The sequence below is a fragment of the Chanodichthys erythropterus genome, chromosome 5, assembly GCF_024489055.1.
Source record: "Chanodichthys erythropterus isolate Z2021 chromosome 5, ASM2448905v1, whole genome shotgun sequence".
Lineage (NCBI taxonomy): Eukaryota > Metazoa > Chordata > Actinopteri > Cypriniformes > Xenocyprididae > Chanodichthys > Chanodichthys erythropterus.
In genome coordinates this window covers 6,247,898-6,267,573 of record NC_090225.1, presented here as the reverse complement: position 1 = coordinate 6,267,573, position 19,676 = coordinate 6,247,898, and the positions used below count along the sequence as shown (strand labels likewise).

Here is a 19,676-nt window from a genome sequence, read left to right as displayed (position 1 = left end):
AAGGTGAGAGGAAGAAAGAGATTCAACTGAATGCACAGATCATTTATGATGTGCTCACAATGTTGAACATGTTGGGGGTCCATACCTGCAAAGCTGGTTGCCCATGTGATGTTGAGGTTAAAATTTTTCGAGGCATTAATGAACATGTCCAGGTCTCGGTTTTGCTGCAAGAGAAATCCAAAATAAATAAATAAATAAATAAATAAATAAATAAATAAATAAATAAATAAATAAAATGCACACTTTTATTCATTTAATCAAAACTACATTAATATTGTGAAATATTACAAATGAAAAGAACTGTTTTCTATTTGAATATATTTTAAAAAGTAACTTATTCCTGTGATGGCAAAGCTGAATTTTCAGCAAAACAGTTGTGCCGCTTAATATTTATGTGCAAATGGTGATACTTTTTTTTTTTTCTTCTCAGGATTCTTTGATGAATAGAAAGTTCAATTAATTAATTAATATATTTATTTATTTATTTATACTTACAACAAATGTTTGAATGGCATCATCATTTCCACAAAAATGTTAAGCAGCAAAAACTGATAATAATCCATAATAATAATAATAATAATAATAATAATAAATGTTTCTTGTGCAAATCATCATACTAGTGTGACACTGAAGACTGAAATAATGATGCTGAAAATTCAACTTTGCATCACAGGATTAAATTACATTATAAAATATATATTAATATAGAAAACAGTTATTTAAAATTGTAATAATATTTAACAATATTACTGTTTATACTGCATTTTTGATTAAATAAATGCAGCCTTGGTGAGCATAAGAGACTTCTTTCAAAAACGCTAACATTTTTCGAATTTTTCCAAACGTATATAAAAATATTTTGAGTATCTACACTATCGTTCAAAAGTTGAGTCTTCTCTTCTCGCCAAGTCTGCATTTATTTGATCCACAATATTGAATTATTAAAATAAAAGCCAGAAATATTAAAATAAAATATAAAATAATGTTTCCCATTTTAAATATTTATATAATCTATTCCACAAAACTTTACATCTATACACAAAACTATAGAGGCAGACCTCACTGTACATACATAAACAACAGTGTATGGTAGTAATACACCCAAATTTGCTGCATTCTGTCTAATTTTAACTTAAGAACACATCCTTGGTAAATCACACTCATGATGTACTCTTTCCTCTGTTCAACAGTGAAGTGCTGAACTTTATTGATAACAATAACACCAAATGTACGACTCAACGTCAATCAAATTAGTTTTCAATTTGATCATATCAAGATCAATCGTGTTTACAAATCAAGGTAAGATGTAGGTCTTGATTTATTGACACCCAGTTAACCATGAATGTACAACTCTGGGGAAGAAAAAACAAAAAAAAAAAACATGTGTTTTCTGAACAGCGAAACCTTTTCAGCGTAACGCACCTCATCCGGAGTTGCCACAAAGTTGATGGCAGTGTAGTACCGGTCATCCTCCTGTGACAAACTGAAGGTAAACTGGTAGTCTATCAGCAGCGTGTCTGTGCGTCAGAGATAAAGGTATAGTTGTGTGTGTGAAAGAAGAAAATGGATCAGAGATAATATAGGAAAAGTATTACTCTGAGACATTAAAATCGGGATATTTTTACAGATTAACTGAAACGTGCACAGGTTTATGGTTTCTGTCTGGATCAGTCAGGTAAGGACAAAATGAGTAGTTCTGAAAATGACTAAATGACTAAATAGCCACAATATGAACAGCCATCAGCCGATGCACTGACATACTCACAATAACATGTTCCCTTCAGAGGGTTGCCCTGGTAACGGTTCTCTACCTCACACCTGAGAGACAGAACGAAACAAAAGAGCTCAGAGCAAAAATGAGTAGAATTAGAAGAAACAGAGTTTGATATAGACAAGATAACGATAAGCTATCAGCCGTACATTTGACAAATTACTTCTAATGGCAGAGTGGAGAAAGCCTCCAGAGACTGAGGCAGAATGAGAGTGTGTGTGCGCACACTTACACATGGCAGCGGTCTCCTTTGATGCCCTTGGTGGTACAGAAGCACTTGCCGTTGTTAGAGTTACACATGCTGGCATGGCCGTTGCACTTACACGCTGCAAATGACCAATAAAACACACATACAGCTGAGTCCCGATCAAATGGCCCACAAAAGTCAACTGTATTTTGGCATGGGCTTGTGTTTAGACTCACGCTGACAGCTGCCCCCGTTTGTGGGATCGCCATAGTAACCGGAGATGCAGCTCTCGCACTGTTTGCCCGTGGTGAGGTCCTCGCATCTCTCGCACACACTCTCGTTGACACAAGAGCTGTGTCCGTTACACTGGCACGCTGCACGAGAGAGGAACAGACCGATTAAAACAGAACAATTCAAAGAAAATTCATTTTATTTTATCAGAAGTCAAAATGCAATGAAAGTAGCTACAAATAGAGCCAGTGCAATATTTCTTTAAAAAAGCTGTATTTTTCAGCTATTTGATATTAGTTGTGATATAGTGTCTCAGTCTACATTGCATTTACACTGGTGATTTAGGAAGCCAAACAATTAGAATAAAATAAAAATAATAGGGATGTAATGAAACATCGTTATATAGAGAAATGTATCGTTGATGTAAACAATATGACTTGCGATATAGAGTTAGTTTTATCCAAGACTCAGCTTACTGTATTTATAAAGTATAATTCACTCAAAAATATAAAAATTCTGTCATCATGTACTCACCCTCATGTCGTTTCAAACCTATAAGATTTTTGATCATCTTCCAAACATAAATGAAGATAATGTCAACAGGCATCGTAAATATAATAAATCGAGCGGTATAATCTAAATCCAAGTCTTCTGAGGAGACATGATGGCTTTATATGATGAACAGATTTACAACACGCATACTGTACGTGTGTGCGCAACACACGAAAACGACATGAGGGTGAGTAAATGAAGAAAGAATTTTAATTTTGGATGAACTAATAAAGTTTGGGAACAGTCATTTTGACATGCTTTGCGATTAGTACTGGCATTGATCATCCGAAACGCATACGTGCTGGAGCGGCTCTCCTCAAAGTGAGAGTGCAAACATCATTTAAAGCGGCACTCCTTGAAGTGAAAGCGTAATTTAACTCACAATATCATACTATATTTAGTTTTGGTAGCATGATGTTTCAAGACATTTTAGATTGTATATTCTCATCACATAAGTGTATAATCTGCACGGGTGGCTTGCCTGTGGAAAAAAGCACTAAATTCGCGAATGTACTGCGTTAGAAAAATGATTGTTTATAGAGTTCCAGTAACAGTACTACTTGAAACTACTATATTTAATGTTGAGTATAATGTATAACAATGCAACGGGACAATATTTGTGGGTCCTGATAATGCCAAATGTCTGATTTTACCAGTAAAAAAGGGCTTACATTATTTATAAGTATAGTACAATTCTGTATTTTCAGGTTCAGTTCTCTTAGGTTTCTGCTATCCTAATTCTAATTTCATGTTAAAATTTAGTTTTATTGTTCAATGACACACCTAGTCACATGTTAATTTACATACAGAAGGTTAAATTAAATCTTGAAATTTTCTAAGTTCTTTATAAAGTTGTATGTACAACAGTGTTATTATAAATTGTTAATGTTTTGGAAATAAATCTGTTATTTAAATTTCAGTTTCATTTCTTAATTTTGCTCAAAATATTGTGATACGTATCGTATCATGAATCCAGTATCGCGATACGTATCGAATCTTGAGCTGAGTGAATCGTTACACACCTATATAATAATAATAATTTTTTAAATTATTATTATTATTATTATTTCCATGACAGTAATAGCCATAAATTGTAAAATAAATAAAACTGGATATTTTGTAAGTATATTATTTTACTTTATGCTATAGAAGGGAAATTACAATACTTTTGTCCTAATTTCTACACTTGCAAGAGATAAACCCTTGAGACTTTATTTAGACTGAAAACTACAATTTCAGTGAAAACAAGTTTACAAATGCAAAGAAATTTTATTTTAGCTCATTTGACAGATACTTTGCCAAAGGAATGGCACAAAACAACATTAGAGACCTTTTGTGTTATTATACAAAGTTTTAAAATATTTTCGGTTCATTATGAAACTATGACAGCACAGATTTGACTATGGAGGGCCGCCATAGTCTTAGTAATTAATGGGAAACACTGAGATTAAAACATATCAGCCTTAAAAGGTCTTACACCACAAGTTGGTAAGACAAGGAGGGATTGTGAAACTAGTATAATGCTGACAATGTCATTAGGAAGATTAATAGCCAAGTATTTATTCAAATTTTTCAAAGCCAAGAAATTATTCAAAGTTGCTTAATTTTATATACACTTTAGGTAGATCAGAGTCAAAGAGACATTTTGGGTAACACTATGGTCAACTGTAGACATTCTGCTTACTATAAGTAACTTTTCAACTTAATGTCAACTAATTCTCATTAGAGTATTAGATATTATAATATTAGTATTAGACTCTTTGCTTAATATCTGCTAACACTTTATTTTGATGACATTCTACTGACTATAAGTAACTTTAGTTAACTTATTCTACTAACCCAAACCCTTACCTACCAGTCTACTACCAGTCAACTAATACTCTAATGAGAGTTAGTTGACGCATAGTTGCAGTTACTTATAGTTAGTAGAGTGTCTAAAGTGGACCATCGAAATAAAGTGTTACCACATTTTGATATCCAATTCAGTTAAGCGTCGCTATATTCATTCATACATTCATTGTTAATTTCATAAACAACCATTACAAAACAACTCCTTACATCACATAAGCCACATAAGTTTTACCTGGGCACTGGATGAAGGACCAGTTGTAGTTGCCCTCTAGTGGGCACAAGCTCACATTCAGCATTGGCTGAGGGGCAGGAATGAGGGAGGGGCCTGAAGATGAAGGAGCGTGAAACAGTGTTTGGATTGGACCACGGTAAGAGCCTTCTATACACTGGCCTCGTCCTGTATTGCTGGGATCAGTGCACCACCCACAGCCAGGCTGGTCCAAACAGTGACCACAGGTCTTGTAGCCAGAACAATTCTCCGCTGCAATAAAAACACACCAGTTTATCAAAGGGGGTCATGCAATGCAATCATCTCAAAATGAACCCTTGACAGCAGTGTCAAGTTATTAATTTGAATTGATTTTATGTCAGTTGAAAAGACTGCTTTATTCATTATAAGTCAATAAACACATGACGTGCCAATGTTCAATCTTTGATTTACAAAGAGAAAACAAGACACAGGCTGACAGGCATGAATCTACTAAATGAGAGCCAGACGTACGTGGGCAGCTGTTCATGGTGTACCATTCCATGCACTGGCCGTAGGGGAAAGATGCCACATAAGCATTAGAGTCCACGCACTGCCTCATGTTACTGCACCACATGCACTCTGAGCTCCCACTGGTGCACTCGCTGCAGGAAGAGCGCAAGGCACAGGGCGTCCGGCACTGCTTCACACTGTGGTTCGCTGCAAGAACAGAGAGAGAGAAAGAGAGTGAATGAAAAAAAAAGGTATGAGAAAGAAAAAAAGGGGATTACATCAAAATAAAAAAAAAGTCCTTTAAAGATTCTGATATCAAGAATCAGCACAAATAATAAAGCTCAACTGATTTATTAAATCACAGGTAATAAAAGGTTTTTCAATTACTGATGCCAGTAGGCAAAAAACAATATAATATGATATAATATATTATAATAATTTTTGAAAACAAGAAATAATATAAAATTATTATATAAAATATTAGTAAAATATTAAATACAATAAATCTAATTTAAAATATAATGATTATAATTGCAGGTTATTAAATATCTAAATGCCAATAGGCAATTTATAATATAATATAATATAATATAATATAATATAATATAATATAATATAATATAATATAATATAATATAATATAATATAATATAATATAATATAATATAATAGATCATTTCTGAAAATAAGAAATAGTATAATTTTGAATTATATAAAATATTAGTAAAATATTAAATGTAACAAATCTAATATAAAATATAATTATAATTACAGGTAAATTTGTAAATATCTAAATGCCAATAGGCAATGTATAATATAATATAATATAATATAATATAATATAATATAATATAATATAATATAATATAATATAATATAATATAATATAATATAATATAATATAATATAATATAATAAATATAGAAATTGTTAATTTCTGTTAATCATAAAATTTATACGGGTAAATGCTGTATGTGTGTGTGTGCATCTTTCTCACTTGGACGTTCACACAGACTCCCATTCACAGAGTTGACACAGGTCGCCGCCTTCAGTCCGTTGAACGTGGGCTCAGCCAGGTACCCACAAAAACCAGCGTCACTGGGTTCGCCCGGCAACCATTGCAGCGTGGAGTTGGTAAAGGGGGACATATCCTCCCAGCACCAGTAGGAGACATTGATCTTTCTCAGACCCACCCATGGGGTGATCAGTGCTTTTGACTGCAGCACACAAGACAATTCATGTTTAATTCAATTTAACATTTGAAGGGCTTTACATCCAAAGCAGACTAGTGCATTACAACCCCAGGTGACAACGCCACGAAGAAACTACATGTTATGAAGACCAAAGACTTTGAAAGTGTGCCACAAACTCACTTGCAATGATCTGTTGTGCATCTCTTTGAGGACAAACTGGACTTTCTTCTGTGTGGTGAGAGATGCCAGCACCGCCTGGTGACTACGACACACCAGTTTAGCATTGTCATATGAGTCCTTGGCTGTGATCAGCTTCAGACATGAATTCCCCACCAGGTGCCAACTCTCCCCGCAGATACTCCCTAAAACACAAACATAGTACAATTATCAGGGCTCCAGATAAACGTACGAGCAGGGTCAGAAATTAACAGGGGCTTGGGGCAAAAATGACCATAAATGCCAATCACAAATGATTTTATTAATTGAATAAATACAAGCATTTGACATAGAAGACAACACATTAGGGTGCACGATTATGACAAAAATCCTAATTGTCGATTATTCCCTTGAAATTGTAATTAGGGCTGCACGATATATCGCATGAGATTGTCACGCACATTTCGCCAGTAAAGCCGGTTCCCTGATTACCGCTAAATCGCCATCACATGCTTTCAAATGGAGCAGCATTTAAAAGACAGAGCCGTAGACCACTGATAAGCCACGCAATATCGCGTTCATATCGCGGATGAATCGCCTTCGATAATGAACGCCATATTGCGTGGCTTGTCAGTGAACTACAGCTGTCTATTAAATGCAGCTCCATTTGAAAGCAGGTGATGGCGATTTAGCGAAATGTGCGTGACAATCTCATGCGATATATCGTGCAGCCCTAATTGTAATTGTGATTATTAATTATGATTATCACAATTTACATTGAATGATGTTTTGAATAGCTTTATACCATTGTTTGAAGCAACTGAATGCCGTATTTTATATAAAAATAAAAATAAGCTGAAAACAGTCTGATATTTTTATTGCTTTTCTATAGCATTAAGTCTCAAATGTCAACTCATTGGTTTGGTTTATTCTTTAAATAATTTAAAAAAGTAAACAAATGCATGGTATAATAGTGGCTTTTGCACTGGGTTGTTCTAGGAACTTAGATATAGGAACTAGCCACCAGTGTGGTTTCCTGAGAACTAATGTTCCCCCTAGGGCCATTTTCCTGGTTGCATTTGCACCGCGAGTAGGAACTCTGAAGTGATGTAAAATGCAATTCTTTTTTTTGTGACTTATTTTGATGGCATGGTGGACATTTATTTTGATGGTGCTATGCCATTGACGCAGTGTATTGGCCGGCTCCTGCGTCAGCATCACACGCATACATTGTGATGCTCACGTGAAAAGCGTCAGCCAATACTGAGCCGGCGTTCTGACGTAAACCAGAAGCACTGTGTCAACTGCGTAGGAGACTAACAGCCAAGAGAAGAGAAAAAAGTTGTTGTTTTGTTTTTGTGCACAAAAAGTATTCTCGTCACTTCATAACATTAAGGTTGAACCACTGCAGTCACGTTGACTATTTTAATAATGTCTTTATTACTTTTCTTGACCTTGAATGCCGGTAATTATGTTGCTTTCTATGGGAGATTAAAAAAAAAAAAAACTTATCGGATTTCATCAAAAATATCTTAATTTGTGTTTCGAAGATGAACGAAGGTCTTACGGGTGTGGAACAACATGAGGGTGAGTAATTAATTACAGAAATTTCATTTTTGGGTGAATTAACCCTTTAACTTCAAAGATATGATTTGATTAATATATCATATGACATTCAGTTAAACCACATCGCTCAAGTTCATTACCAGGCAGGGTAGTGCACTCTTGGTTTCTCATCTCCCATTGGCAGTTCTGATCTGTGGCACAACTTTTACAGCTGGTCCTCTTGCTGCACACAGAGGGGTTATCCTTTGGACATGCCTCATACTCCATTATCCCCCCCTGCAGCCGGTACAAAGATTAAATACGTCAGAGCAAAGAATGAAAAATTCATCAACTTTTTTTTTTTTTTTTTTTTAAATTTCAAGTTCTTTCACACACTTTTCTCCAAGTCATGGCATATTAAACGTTCATTCTTACCAGGGAACTGGTGCAGTTACTATGACCAGAGACACAGAGCGGTGCACACCACTGGCAGCTGTTGGTGTTGGCTGTACAGCTGTAGCAGTCTGAATATTGGTCACACTTTTCACCATCTGCATCTGTAAAACACATACATAAATTACAGCATACAATGAAATGTAATCCAGTCCAAATAGTTCTAAAGAGACACATGAAGCAGATGTCCTCTATGTTCCCTTCACTTACACCCTCTGGGACTGCAAGTGTTTCTCAAGCTCTCCGTGTCATGGGGTGCCACTGCCTCCCAGGACATACAGGTGGAGGTAGAGGAGTTCCACACACACTTCACGCCAGGCACAGCCGTCACACACTCCAGATGTTCGGAGAAAGCAGCGCAGCTCGCAGGGGTGAACCTCAGCAAATCGCTGAGCATCAGGCTGTTAAAGCCTCCATACACGTACATCACCCTGACACACACACACACACACACAAAGAGAGACACAGATTAACCTCTCATATATCTGAAAGAATGAGATGGGAGGGGTGAGAGATGAAGGGTGAGGAGAAAGAGGGCAGCATGAATGAGGAATAACAAAAGGAAGTTGGGAGGAGTGATGAATAAAGCACACAAGACAGATAAATCAAACAGGAAAAGCTGTGTTGTGCCACAGCTCCCCACAGAGGGGTCACTCAATGGTCATATCGGCACTGACAGTGACGCTGGGAATCATGGGCAAGAATACAGATCACAGTGAGCTTACATCAAAATCTGTTAGAGTGTGTGGATATATGCAGTTAAAGACCGTGTTGATTTAGCTAGCAATTTGAAGCACTAATAATGAGACGTGTTATTTATGAATAATGATTCTGAATTACGACTTAATTTGACTAATCCATACGGAAAGAGATTACAGGCAGATTTAAATTTAGACATCATATTTACTGTGACAGTGCTCAAATACCACAGAAATAGAAACACTTTCAAAGAGGAATATTCAGGACTCGACAACTTAGGCATGAGTGGGATGCTGTCAATTAGCTGAGGAAATCATTTCAGCTGTTTGTAATAAAGCAAACAGCCTGTTTACAGTCTGTATGGCAAGTTAACAGAGGATTTAAAAGCAAAAATATGATGCTTGTATTTTGTTAAATCACTTAACTGAATTATTCAGTACAAATGGTGAGTTGTAAATCATTCTTTTGAAGTGGGTTCAATGAACATTTGGTTACGTGATGTCCCTTCCTGGTATTTTCACATGAAACATGGTTTTCCATAATACAGTATGGGTTTACATGGTCATAACAGTGTTAGACAGATTTAACTTTAAGCAGACAAGGTAAAATATGGTTCTAATCACACTTGCCTCATTCTAACACAGTGTCAAGACTATAATTTTGAAACAAAAATTGTTTTACATTAATTCTAGCTAATGTATATTACTGCCACAGACTTCCCATGAAAGTGCATTAAAAGACATTCATTTCGTTTTAGATATTGAGAGAATCAGTCAAATTTATTTCCTGTGGTATTCAACAGCACAAATTTTGGTAGAGTTTAAAGTTACACTACTGTTTAAAAGTTTGAGCAGGTAAGATATTTTTTAATGCATTTTTCTTGAGTATTCTTTGATGAATAGAAAGATCAAGAACAGCATTTATTTGAAAAATACTTTTTTTTTTTTTTTTTACATTATTAATGTCTTTACTCTCACTTTTGATCAAATTAAAGCATCCTTGATTAAAGGTGTCCTGGAATATAAATTTGAATTTACCTTGGCATAGTTGAAAAACAAGAGTTCAGTACATGGAAATGCCATACAGTCATACTGTTACGTAACAGTCGGGATCATTAATATGTACGCCCCCAATATTTGCATATGCCAGCCCATGTTCAAGCATTACATAAGGGCAGGCAGTATTAACGTCTGGATCTGTGCACAGCTGAATCACCAGACTAGGTAAGCAAGCAAGAACAATAGGAAAAATGGCAGATGGAGCAATAATAACTGACATGATTACATGATATTTTTAGTGATATTTGTAAATGGTCTTTCTAAATGTTTCGTTAGCATGTTGCTAATGTACTGTTAAATGTGGTTAAAGTTACCATCATTTATTACTGTATTCACAGAGACAAGACTGTTGTTATTTTCATTTTTTAATTACTTGCAGTCTGTATAATTCATAAACACAACTTCTTTCTTTCTAAATCTCTCCAACAGTGTGTAATGTTAGCTTTAGCCACGGAGCACTATCAAACTCATTCAGAATCAAATGTAAACATCCAAATAAATACCATACTTACGCGATTAGACATGCTGCATGACGAACACTTTGTAAAGATCCATTTCGAGGGTCATATTAGCTGTGTGAACTTTGTTTATGCTGTTTAAGGCAGTTGCGGGGGGGAGTGTGAGGAATTAAAGGGGCCGCAGCCTGAATCGGTGCATATTTAAAGATGCCCCAAAATAGGCAGTTAAAAAAATTATTTAAAAAAATCTATGGGGTATTTTGAGCTGAAACTTCACAGACAAGCCAAACCAAAACAAGCTATTATAAGTGAGACTAGATGTTTACCGAGGACATATAAAACATTGAGATTACCCATTGTGATACACAGCTGAGTGGCCAAAACGGTTGACGTCATGGTGAAGATCTGGATTGGGCAGTACAGTCCACTCATCACAAACTAGAAAACAGAAAATGTCAGACAAAGTGAATCTCCTTTCAGACACATCCACCCAGTGCTGCTGGAACACATTTTAGAGACATCACTATAGAGAAGACTGAGCTCATGAATATTAATTAGCTAAGACTAATCGTTGCCCAGTAATCTCTTCTCACATTACCCAATTAATATTCATACATTCACCAACCTTCAACCTGGGGCTATACATAAATTGATGACCTGTGAAAAAGTGCAGGCGCTAAAAGGCACCTTTACTCGTACACCAAAACTAGGTAACATTTTAATACCACAAAATTTGGGTTAGAAGTGAACATACTTTTATCCCCTGCATCTTTGTAAAATGACATGGCTGCATTTTCTGAGCTGAACCTTAAGGTATAGTATACCTAAAAATTAAAATGAAGTCATCATTTATTCACCCTGGTGTTGTTCTTATGCCATATGCCCTCCTTTCATTTTCGGACCACAAAGGGAGAATTAAAAAAAAAAAAAAAGATGCTAAAATATCACAGAATGGTGACGTTGTATATTCCAAGTGTTCTAGGCGTATACGATAGGGTTTGGTGAAAAACAAACTGAAATTTAACATAGTTAACGAAAACACAAACCTTGGCTGTTGGTTATCTGTGGACTTCTGTGCCTCCAACAGCCATAAGAACAACACCAGGGTAAGTAAATGATGACTTAATTTTCATTTTAGGGTGAACTATCACTTTAATATCAAGTCATCTCTTTCCTACATGTTAAATAGGAGGAGTTAGTGGCTAATCTAACTGAAGTAAGAGAAGCATGAAGAGAAATTATTGCTATTAGTGCAGCGTATATGACAAGTCACTGCCCTCTACTGGCAAACTTTCTGACAAATCGAATACAGCATCCTGGTGTGGGGCAGTGTAATTGAGTTCAGCTCGTAAGGACAGAGCAATTACCCTCAGGGCCGAGACAGGCCTCTACTTAATTACAGATTACCACAGCACTAGCTTGCATCTCTAAAGAGAAGTTGGCATGGGAAGAACAAGAGAAAGAAATTTGGAAGTGGAGTGATCTGCAATAATGAATAAGCAAAAACACAGACACTTCTGATGTGTCTGAAGCTTCGTGTGTATTATACAGGCACTACAAACTTCTCAAAGACACTCTAAATTTCCACCCACACATTATTTTCTGCTTGTAGTGAATCTAGTCTGACATCATTGCATCCCTTATCTACATGAAAAACGAATCCAAGCAGACAGGCATGTCTCCGATCCCTGGAGATTACAAAACTCGAATGTGTCACTCATAAAATAATGGTTTTAAGATCACGCATCCTTCTGCAAGAGCCCCCCGATGAGTGCATTTCAGTCTCTAATGGCTTGCTGCTACACGCACTGAAATCCAATTACGGTTTCTGCGCTAGTGCTGCTCAATATTGTGATATATAAAGCCATAAGTGAGAAGATGTAGGAAGTTAATGGTATAGAACTTGAAAAGTTGTGGTAGGCTGACCAAAATTAAAACCATAATCATATATAATTTAGTATGTTTTTTTTTTTGGCTGGAAATTCAACTTGGCAATGCCCATTTTTGGATATTAAGTGAATTACGTCCTTTACTTCTAATCTAATATAAGATAAAACTAAGTGCTGGTAAATAACAGAGGAAAAATCCAGAACTAGCTCTCGTTTCTGTACTCTCGTTTTTGGTGTTGCGCACACAAAAATCATCCGTTTGAGAGATATTGTTTGACTTCCTTTCTTCTCTGTGACAAGAAGGTGTCAGAAAAGTTGTGAAGCACTTTGTGTTCTGGGTTGACAGAGTTGTTTCTGCTTATTCTATAAGAGCCACCTACTATCACAAAGTGAATTTGCAGTTTCATTCAGCCAGCCTGTCAGTTTTTACACATTTGGCTGAACAGACAAGCCGCATGCGAAAATCATACAGGTGTTTGCGCCAAACATTTGAGTTGGTGTAAACAGGCCTTTATCTTCATCACATTATCTTCAAAACAAAAAGACTCAAAGAGTAAAACTTATTCCTAATTGTGACTGGATAAAACCCAAAGTATACGTCAGCACTCTGCACTCTGCATGAGTTGATCGTGTCCATCCGCGCTTATCCACAGTTGAGTGTACTTTAAAAGCTGTGCGGCTGTATGTGGTACGGAGCTGAACATGGAAAAGTATACCCGGGCCTTAAGTTACATAACATATTGTCATGCTGTCCAGTCCAACACAGAAGTACAGGAGATGTGTGATTTGAATATTCCAGTGACAAAGATTGTGTTTGTACTCACCCAGGTTGTACGCTATAAAGTCTGAGGAGAAGCACTTCGCTCCGTGACTCATTGAGGTGTCATTGTGGGTGTTCCCTCCAAACACCAATATGTTTCTGCCAATGATCACCGACGTGTGGAGGTAACGGAAAAAACCACTGTCCCTCAGAATAATCCTACAGGTCAATCAGCAACATCATGAGCAGAAACCCAAAGAAAGTAACAGAATGAAGTCAGACTATGTTCAGAATAATGCATAATACTCAGTATTGTTGTAGTATAGACCATGTACATTGTACCATGTGCAAGCTTTCTGTATGAATGGACACTACCTTTCAAAAGTTTGAGGTCAGTAAGTTTTTTTTTTTTTTTAAGTTTTTAAAAGTTTCTTTGCTCACTAAAGCTTTACTTATTTTGTCATAATACAGTAAAAACAATACTGTGAAATATTAAAGTTTAAATTATTTACATATATTTTAAAATATAAGCCATATTCATTCTAATATGCTGATTTAGTAATCAAGTGACATTTCTTATTATATATGTTGAAAACAGCTGCCTATTTTTTTTAGGATACTTAATGAATAGTAATATAGCTTTTTAATGCCATGTCAGCCTCTGAGGCTATCTTCATGGCAAGAACAATAAAATAAATAAAAGTATTAATTTCTTTTTAAAAAAATCTGATCAAACATTTAAACGGTAGTGTATTCCATATATCAGTGACATCATTTTTGATTTAATTGCATTTTTTTTTTCCCTTTTACATAAGATTCAATTTAAAAAAGGCAAAATAAGCAACTCAATTTAAGTCAAAATGCAGTCAGTGTTCAATTAAAAGGTGTAATGCCACTCAACGCACCACATTCTCTTGTACACATCATAGCGGTACAGGTCACCGGCCAGTCCGTATTTATTGGCACTGAAAGCTTTGTAGCCTCCATGTATGAAGATGGAGTGGGTTTGTGGGTCGTACACACTGCTATGCCCATAGCCACCCTGAACCAGTGCCCCACCAGTATCTAAAATGCTCCATGTGTTCGTTACTGCAAAGAGAACAGTGGAAAGTACAGGAATTAGTGAAGGAAGAAATGCAACAATTGGTTCTCCTACTAAATTGTTAAATATTTATGTTGCTCTTCCATTACAACACCAGAGGGCAGTAGAGTTCAAAATATAATTACTGCAAACAGGCCAGAACAGGGATAACTGTCAATTGAGGAAGGACTACATCAGTATCTATAAGGTTTCCAGTCAAAAGCCTATTTGAATAAACACTTGTTTTCTCTAGCAATTTATTTATTTATTTTAATTAAATTTAAAACCACACTGGCATCCATTCACTTTTATAAAACTAGCCCTCGCACAAATGACAGAAACAATCAATCATGATTTTTTTATTCCCCAACTACAAAACATTTGACACAAATTGAAAAATAATTTCAAAAGGGAGCCTCATTTTAATTTTGTGATGAATGACAGAGTCAGTCTCTGCGGTACCTAGCGGTCTGATTCATCAGACAGAAACTGGGTCACAACTGTTCACTGTGACTTTCAGTCCAGGATAGCACTCAGTTTTCTAAAAAGGATTAGGGTGCTTTCACATGGGATGATGCATTTGTCCTTTCAAACAGCTAGACTGAATGAAACAGAACACAGGTGTCCTGGGGCCTGTTTTTAAAAGGTACTTTTTTACAAGCCATCTTACAAATGTGACGTGCATGATGCAAGATGCTGAAAAAGGGGAAATATGCAGTGTAACAGCCATGTATATGAACAGAGACCAGTAATTAAATCAAATATATTACAGTATATATATATATATATATATATATATATATATATATATAGCCTTGTCGAGTACTTGAACATCACTACTGCATGCTACTGACCAATGTTGTATTGCTGCACATGGCTGATGTATCCATAAAGAGGGCAGTGTCCGAAGATGACCAGTATGACGGGCTCCGATCCATCGGGATTGAGCTGGATGGTATGTGCAGAGTGGCCCACGACTGCATACTGTTCTTTAGCACGTGGATTCAGCAGAGCCCACGTCTGGTTCCGTGTGTGGAACACCCACAGTTCTGATGTCACATTTCCTGTGGAGTCAATCTTCCCACCGTACATGTAGATTTTATCCTGTTTGTATGTACACAAAGACAAATAACTTGAGAGATCAGAGAGAAACGGGTCTCTGTTCAGTGTGTTCAGAATAAATACAATGGACTAGCACATGACAATCATTAAGTAAATGAAATATACTGTATACTTAAGATATACTGCATAAATATACTGTACACTGAAGATACTGATAATCTGAAACTAGAAAATGAAAGAGTCAAAAAAAAAAAAAAAAAAAATTCCTTGAAAGCATTAAATAGTCCTTGCAGACAGTTAACAGCATTAAAGTAGAAGTAGAATTAAATTTTAGAGTAGAAGAACACTATTAAATTACATCTCATCCATTAACAAACCTCATGCAGGGAAAGGGAATGACCGTAGCGTCCAGTTACAAAGTTGACAGACTGGTTTAACGACATCCAGCTTTGAGAGGAGATGTTGAACCTGAGAGTAAAGGAGAAAGTGAAACTGTGAGCCAGTTAAGTTATTATCCTATGGTGTGTCTGCTTGGATAAGAGTGTTTGTGTGCGTTTGTGTTTGTGTGTACTCACGCAGTCACCATCTGGTAGTGTGTGTAGTTGAACACATGTCCACCTATCACCCACATCACATCTTCATGAACCACAGCCTTATGGGACGCCCGCGCCAAGCCATGCCCGCTGTATTCCTCACGTGTCCAGAACGAAACATTTGCTGGTACAGTTATTGAACAGTCCAGACCTAAAATACACACACATTCTGACTGTCACTAGTGCAGGGTAAGCTAAAAATATTTTATATACAGTACTGTTGAAGTTTTTCTGCCCTTTGATAATACCAATCAAAAATGTGGGAACGGAAAGCTTTTTTCTATCATTCAGCAAATATGCATTAACTGACCAAAAGTGACAGTAATTTTTAAATGTTACAAAATATATCTATTTAAAATAAGTGCAGTTCTTCTGAACTTTTTATTCATCAAAGAATACTGGGGGGGGAAATGCATCATGGTTTCCACAAAAATATTAAGCAGTGCAACTGTTTGCAACATTAGAAAGATTTCTGAAGGATCATGTGACATTGAAGACTGGAGTAATGATGCTGAAATTTCAGCTTTACCATCACAGGAAAAATAAAATAAAATAAAATAAAATAAAATAAAATAAAATAAAATAAAATAAAATAAAATAAAATAAAATAAAATAAAATAAAATATAAAATATAAAATATAAAATATAAAATATAAAATATAAAATAAAATAAAATAAAATAAAATAAAATAAAATAAAATAAAATAAAATAAAATAAAATAAAATAAAATAAAATAAAATAAAAAAATAAAATAAAATAAAATAAAATAAAATAAAATAAAATAATAAAATAAAATAAAATAAAATAAAATAAAATAAAATAAAATAAAATAAAATAAAATAAAATAAAATAAAATAAAATAGGGGGATGTGCAAGACTATTCGACTAGTCGATTAAATGATGCTAGTCGACTTGGAAACTAGTTGTTTACATATTTTTATTATAATTTTGCTTTATATTTTTACAAAGGCTATGTTTAAAATACTGTCATGTAAATGTTACAATTACAATTAATATATAAATTAACATATTCTTTTGAAAAGTATAGGCCTATATCTGGAGTGGAAAACAAAGTCATTTGATTTTACCTAAGATTTTACTCAGAAGATGAGCAAGATGGGAGAGTATTTTGAAAGCCTTCACAAAACTTTCCATATTCGTCTGTCATGTCAAACTAGTATATAACAATTAAGCTTGCTTATAGGCTTACAGTATGAGATTTTTTTTTATCGAACTAAAGAAGAAACATTATGAATAAACCTTATGTGACACTTGAACAGTTGCTATGTCAACATCCTAAAAAAAGAGACTATGCTTAAATAATGTATAGTTGTCAACACATCAAAGTTTTCTTGCAATTTTGCCACCCGTCATGTGTACAGATATTTTTCAAACATGAGAAGCGCATTTAAACCTGGACATGCAAGGTTTAGACTAGTTGGTTATTCAGACACCTTGAACATTTCATTTATTAAAACAGTTTATTCACTATATTTTAAAAAATGGTGATAAAATATGACAAGATCTCAAAGTTAAACTGAGTCAGAAAAAATGCATCTTAATTATGTCAGATAACACTTAAGCAAAACATGGTCAGGTCAAAGTGTCTGAATAATTTTAGTTCCAAATGTATCAATTTTACTGGTAGTCCACTGAATGAAGAATGTTTGGGTATAATATGTAACAGTTTACTTTATTTTCCTATCGTCACTTACATAAATTAACTATAGTGTCCAGCACCCACTAGTAAAAAATATATCAAAAATATCTAAATTTTTTATATATATATGCATATATTTTCAGAGTGATATAAAATGAATTATAAATATATAAAATTAATACACACTATATTTCTATAGTGAAATATAGTCCAAGCTGATACTTTGCTTAACAACTCATTTACTCTTATTAAACATGCAGTTTTTGCTTTGAATGGAACATTATGCAAATTAAACACAAAATGCACATTAGTAGTCAATCAGTGGAAGTCAACTTAAATTTCATGTACTTAAAACATAGTTAACTGACTAAATTTACAAAATATAACAAAATAGAAGATACACAAGAGAGCTGTGCTTGAAAATGTATAAAATGACAGGAAACCAGGGAGGAACTTGAAATATGAGTCAGCTCTGAGTGCGGCTCAACCTGTTGTTCACAGATGGGCAATTAAACACTTCCACAGATCTGCGTCTCTGATGGGAGAGAGAGAGGAAGAGAGATGGAGAGCTCAGATATGAGACAGACCCACACCTTCAGCAGTGCTCTCTCTAAGACTGAGGTTTAGTGGCTCCAAGTCATATTTAACGTAATTACAATTTTTAAAAAAAAGTTCACGTCTTTGTCAACCTCGTAATAACAAGTTGAAAACTAACAATTATGAAACCTCAGACTTGTGATGTAATATAAAAAATAAAAAAAAGTCGAAATGGCAGCAGCTTCAACAGTTACAATAAGTTAGGAAGAACTCTTTTCCGTTTCATATTGTGCACTTCTTCATTTGTACACAGTTTGGGAGAGCAAACAGAGGTGAATTAATCTAGTCGAGGCGTGAAGATGGGCAGAGCTGAGTGCTGTGTGGATCGAATGTTAATGAGAGAGAGAGGAACTCTGGAAGGATATAGGGAGGAATGACAACAGTGAAGGGCGACAGTATGCCTGGGACATTTACTGTATGTTGCGGTTTTATTACATTTATATGCGACAATCGGCCGTGAGGTGACTTTACATTAAACTATGCTGGTTCCCACCTCCTCCTTAACAGAGCCTTGAGCTTTCATTCAGTAGTGTTAATTTAGATCAGAAACATACAAGTCTGAGGTGGTGATTGGCTGTTTCTTCAAGTAAGGGCATTTTGGCATTTTGCGGACTAGAAAATAAACTTTGTGAAAACGTTTTAAATTAAACAGCCACAGTGTTAAATCATAGCTAGTATTTTTCGCATCCTAAATACATAAAATTAAATGATTTTGAATAAAAGCTTGATGGGAATGACATACAAAATATTTTCTTCATTTTCCTCATACTTCATATGTATGACATATGACACAATTCGATTCATATATATACACACATGGGAGTCAGTTGGTTCTACATTACTATGTAATATTTAAAGGTTATAATTAACTGATTTGTACTTACATTAAACTAGGCAGATTTTATAGTTATAATACTTATTTTGCAATCACAATTATATTTCTACTCCAATTAATTTTTTGAAATATAAACATTTAAATGATGGTTGTCATAAAAACTTGACAGATTTATTCAAACATGCATTAAACATTGAAGAACATTACAATTATAATGAATACTTAATATGGTGCATATATTTAGCAAAATGCTCCTCTCTAGAGTTCATTTTTCTAGCCGACTTACAAGTTTAAGATCGCTAAATATGGTTTTCCTGAGGTAAATATGATGTTACGGTACACTG

The 19,676-nt window shown here is 35.0% G+C and overlaps 1 protein-coding gene across 2 annotated transcripts in view; it reads right to left on the bottom strand.

Moving 5' to 3' along the window:
• atrn (attractin) overlaps nt 1-19,676 on the bottom strand; it is a 75,742-nt gene that overhangs the window by 35,920 nt on the left and 20,146 nt on the right. For both annotated transcript variants that reach the window (XM_067385798.1, XM_067385799.1), the window contains exons 6-23: nt 16,222-16,390; nt 16,024-16,114; nt 15,439-15,688; nt 14,409-14,592; nt 13,568-13,722; nt 11,208-11,292; nt 8,850-9,070; nt 8,622-8,743; nt 8,348-8,483; nt 6,666-6,847; nt 6,290-6,509; nt 5,314-5,499; nt 4,825-5,073; nt 2,195-2,332; nt 2,004-2,097; nt 1,766-1,818; nt 1,423-1,517; nt 86-164 (exon numbers count right to left, since the gene is read on the bottom strand). In XM_067385798.1, the coding sequence (XP_067241899.1) occupies nt 86-164; nt 1,423-1,517; nt 1,766-1,818; nt 2,004-2,097; nt 2,195-2,332; nt 4,825-5,073; nt 5,314-5,499; nt 6,290-6,509; nt 6,666-6,847; nt 8,348-8,483; nt 8,622-8,743; nt 8,850-9,070; nt 11,208-11,292; nt 13,568-13,722; nt 14,409-14,592; nt 15,439-15,688; nt 16,024-16,114; nt 16,222-16,390 (2,709 nt within the window). The remainder of the gene's footprint in view (nt 1-85; nt 165-1,422; nt 1,518-1,765; nt 1,819-2,003; nt 2,098-2,194; nt 2,333-4,824; nt 5,074-5,313; nt 5,500-6,289; nt 6,510-6,665; nt 6,848-8,347; nt 8,484-8,621; nt 8,744-8,849; nt 9,071-11,207; nt 11,293-13,567; nt 13,723-14,408; nt 14,593-15,438; nt 15,689-16,023; nt 16,115-16,221; nt 16,391-19,676) is intronic.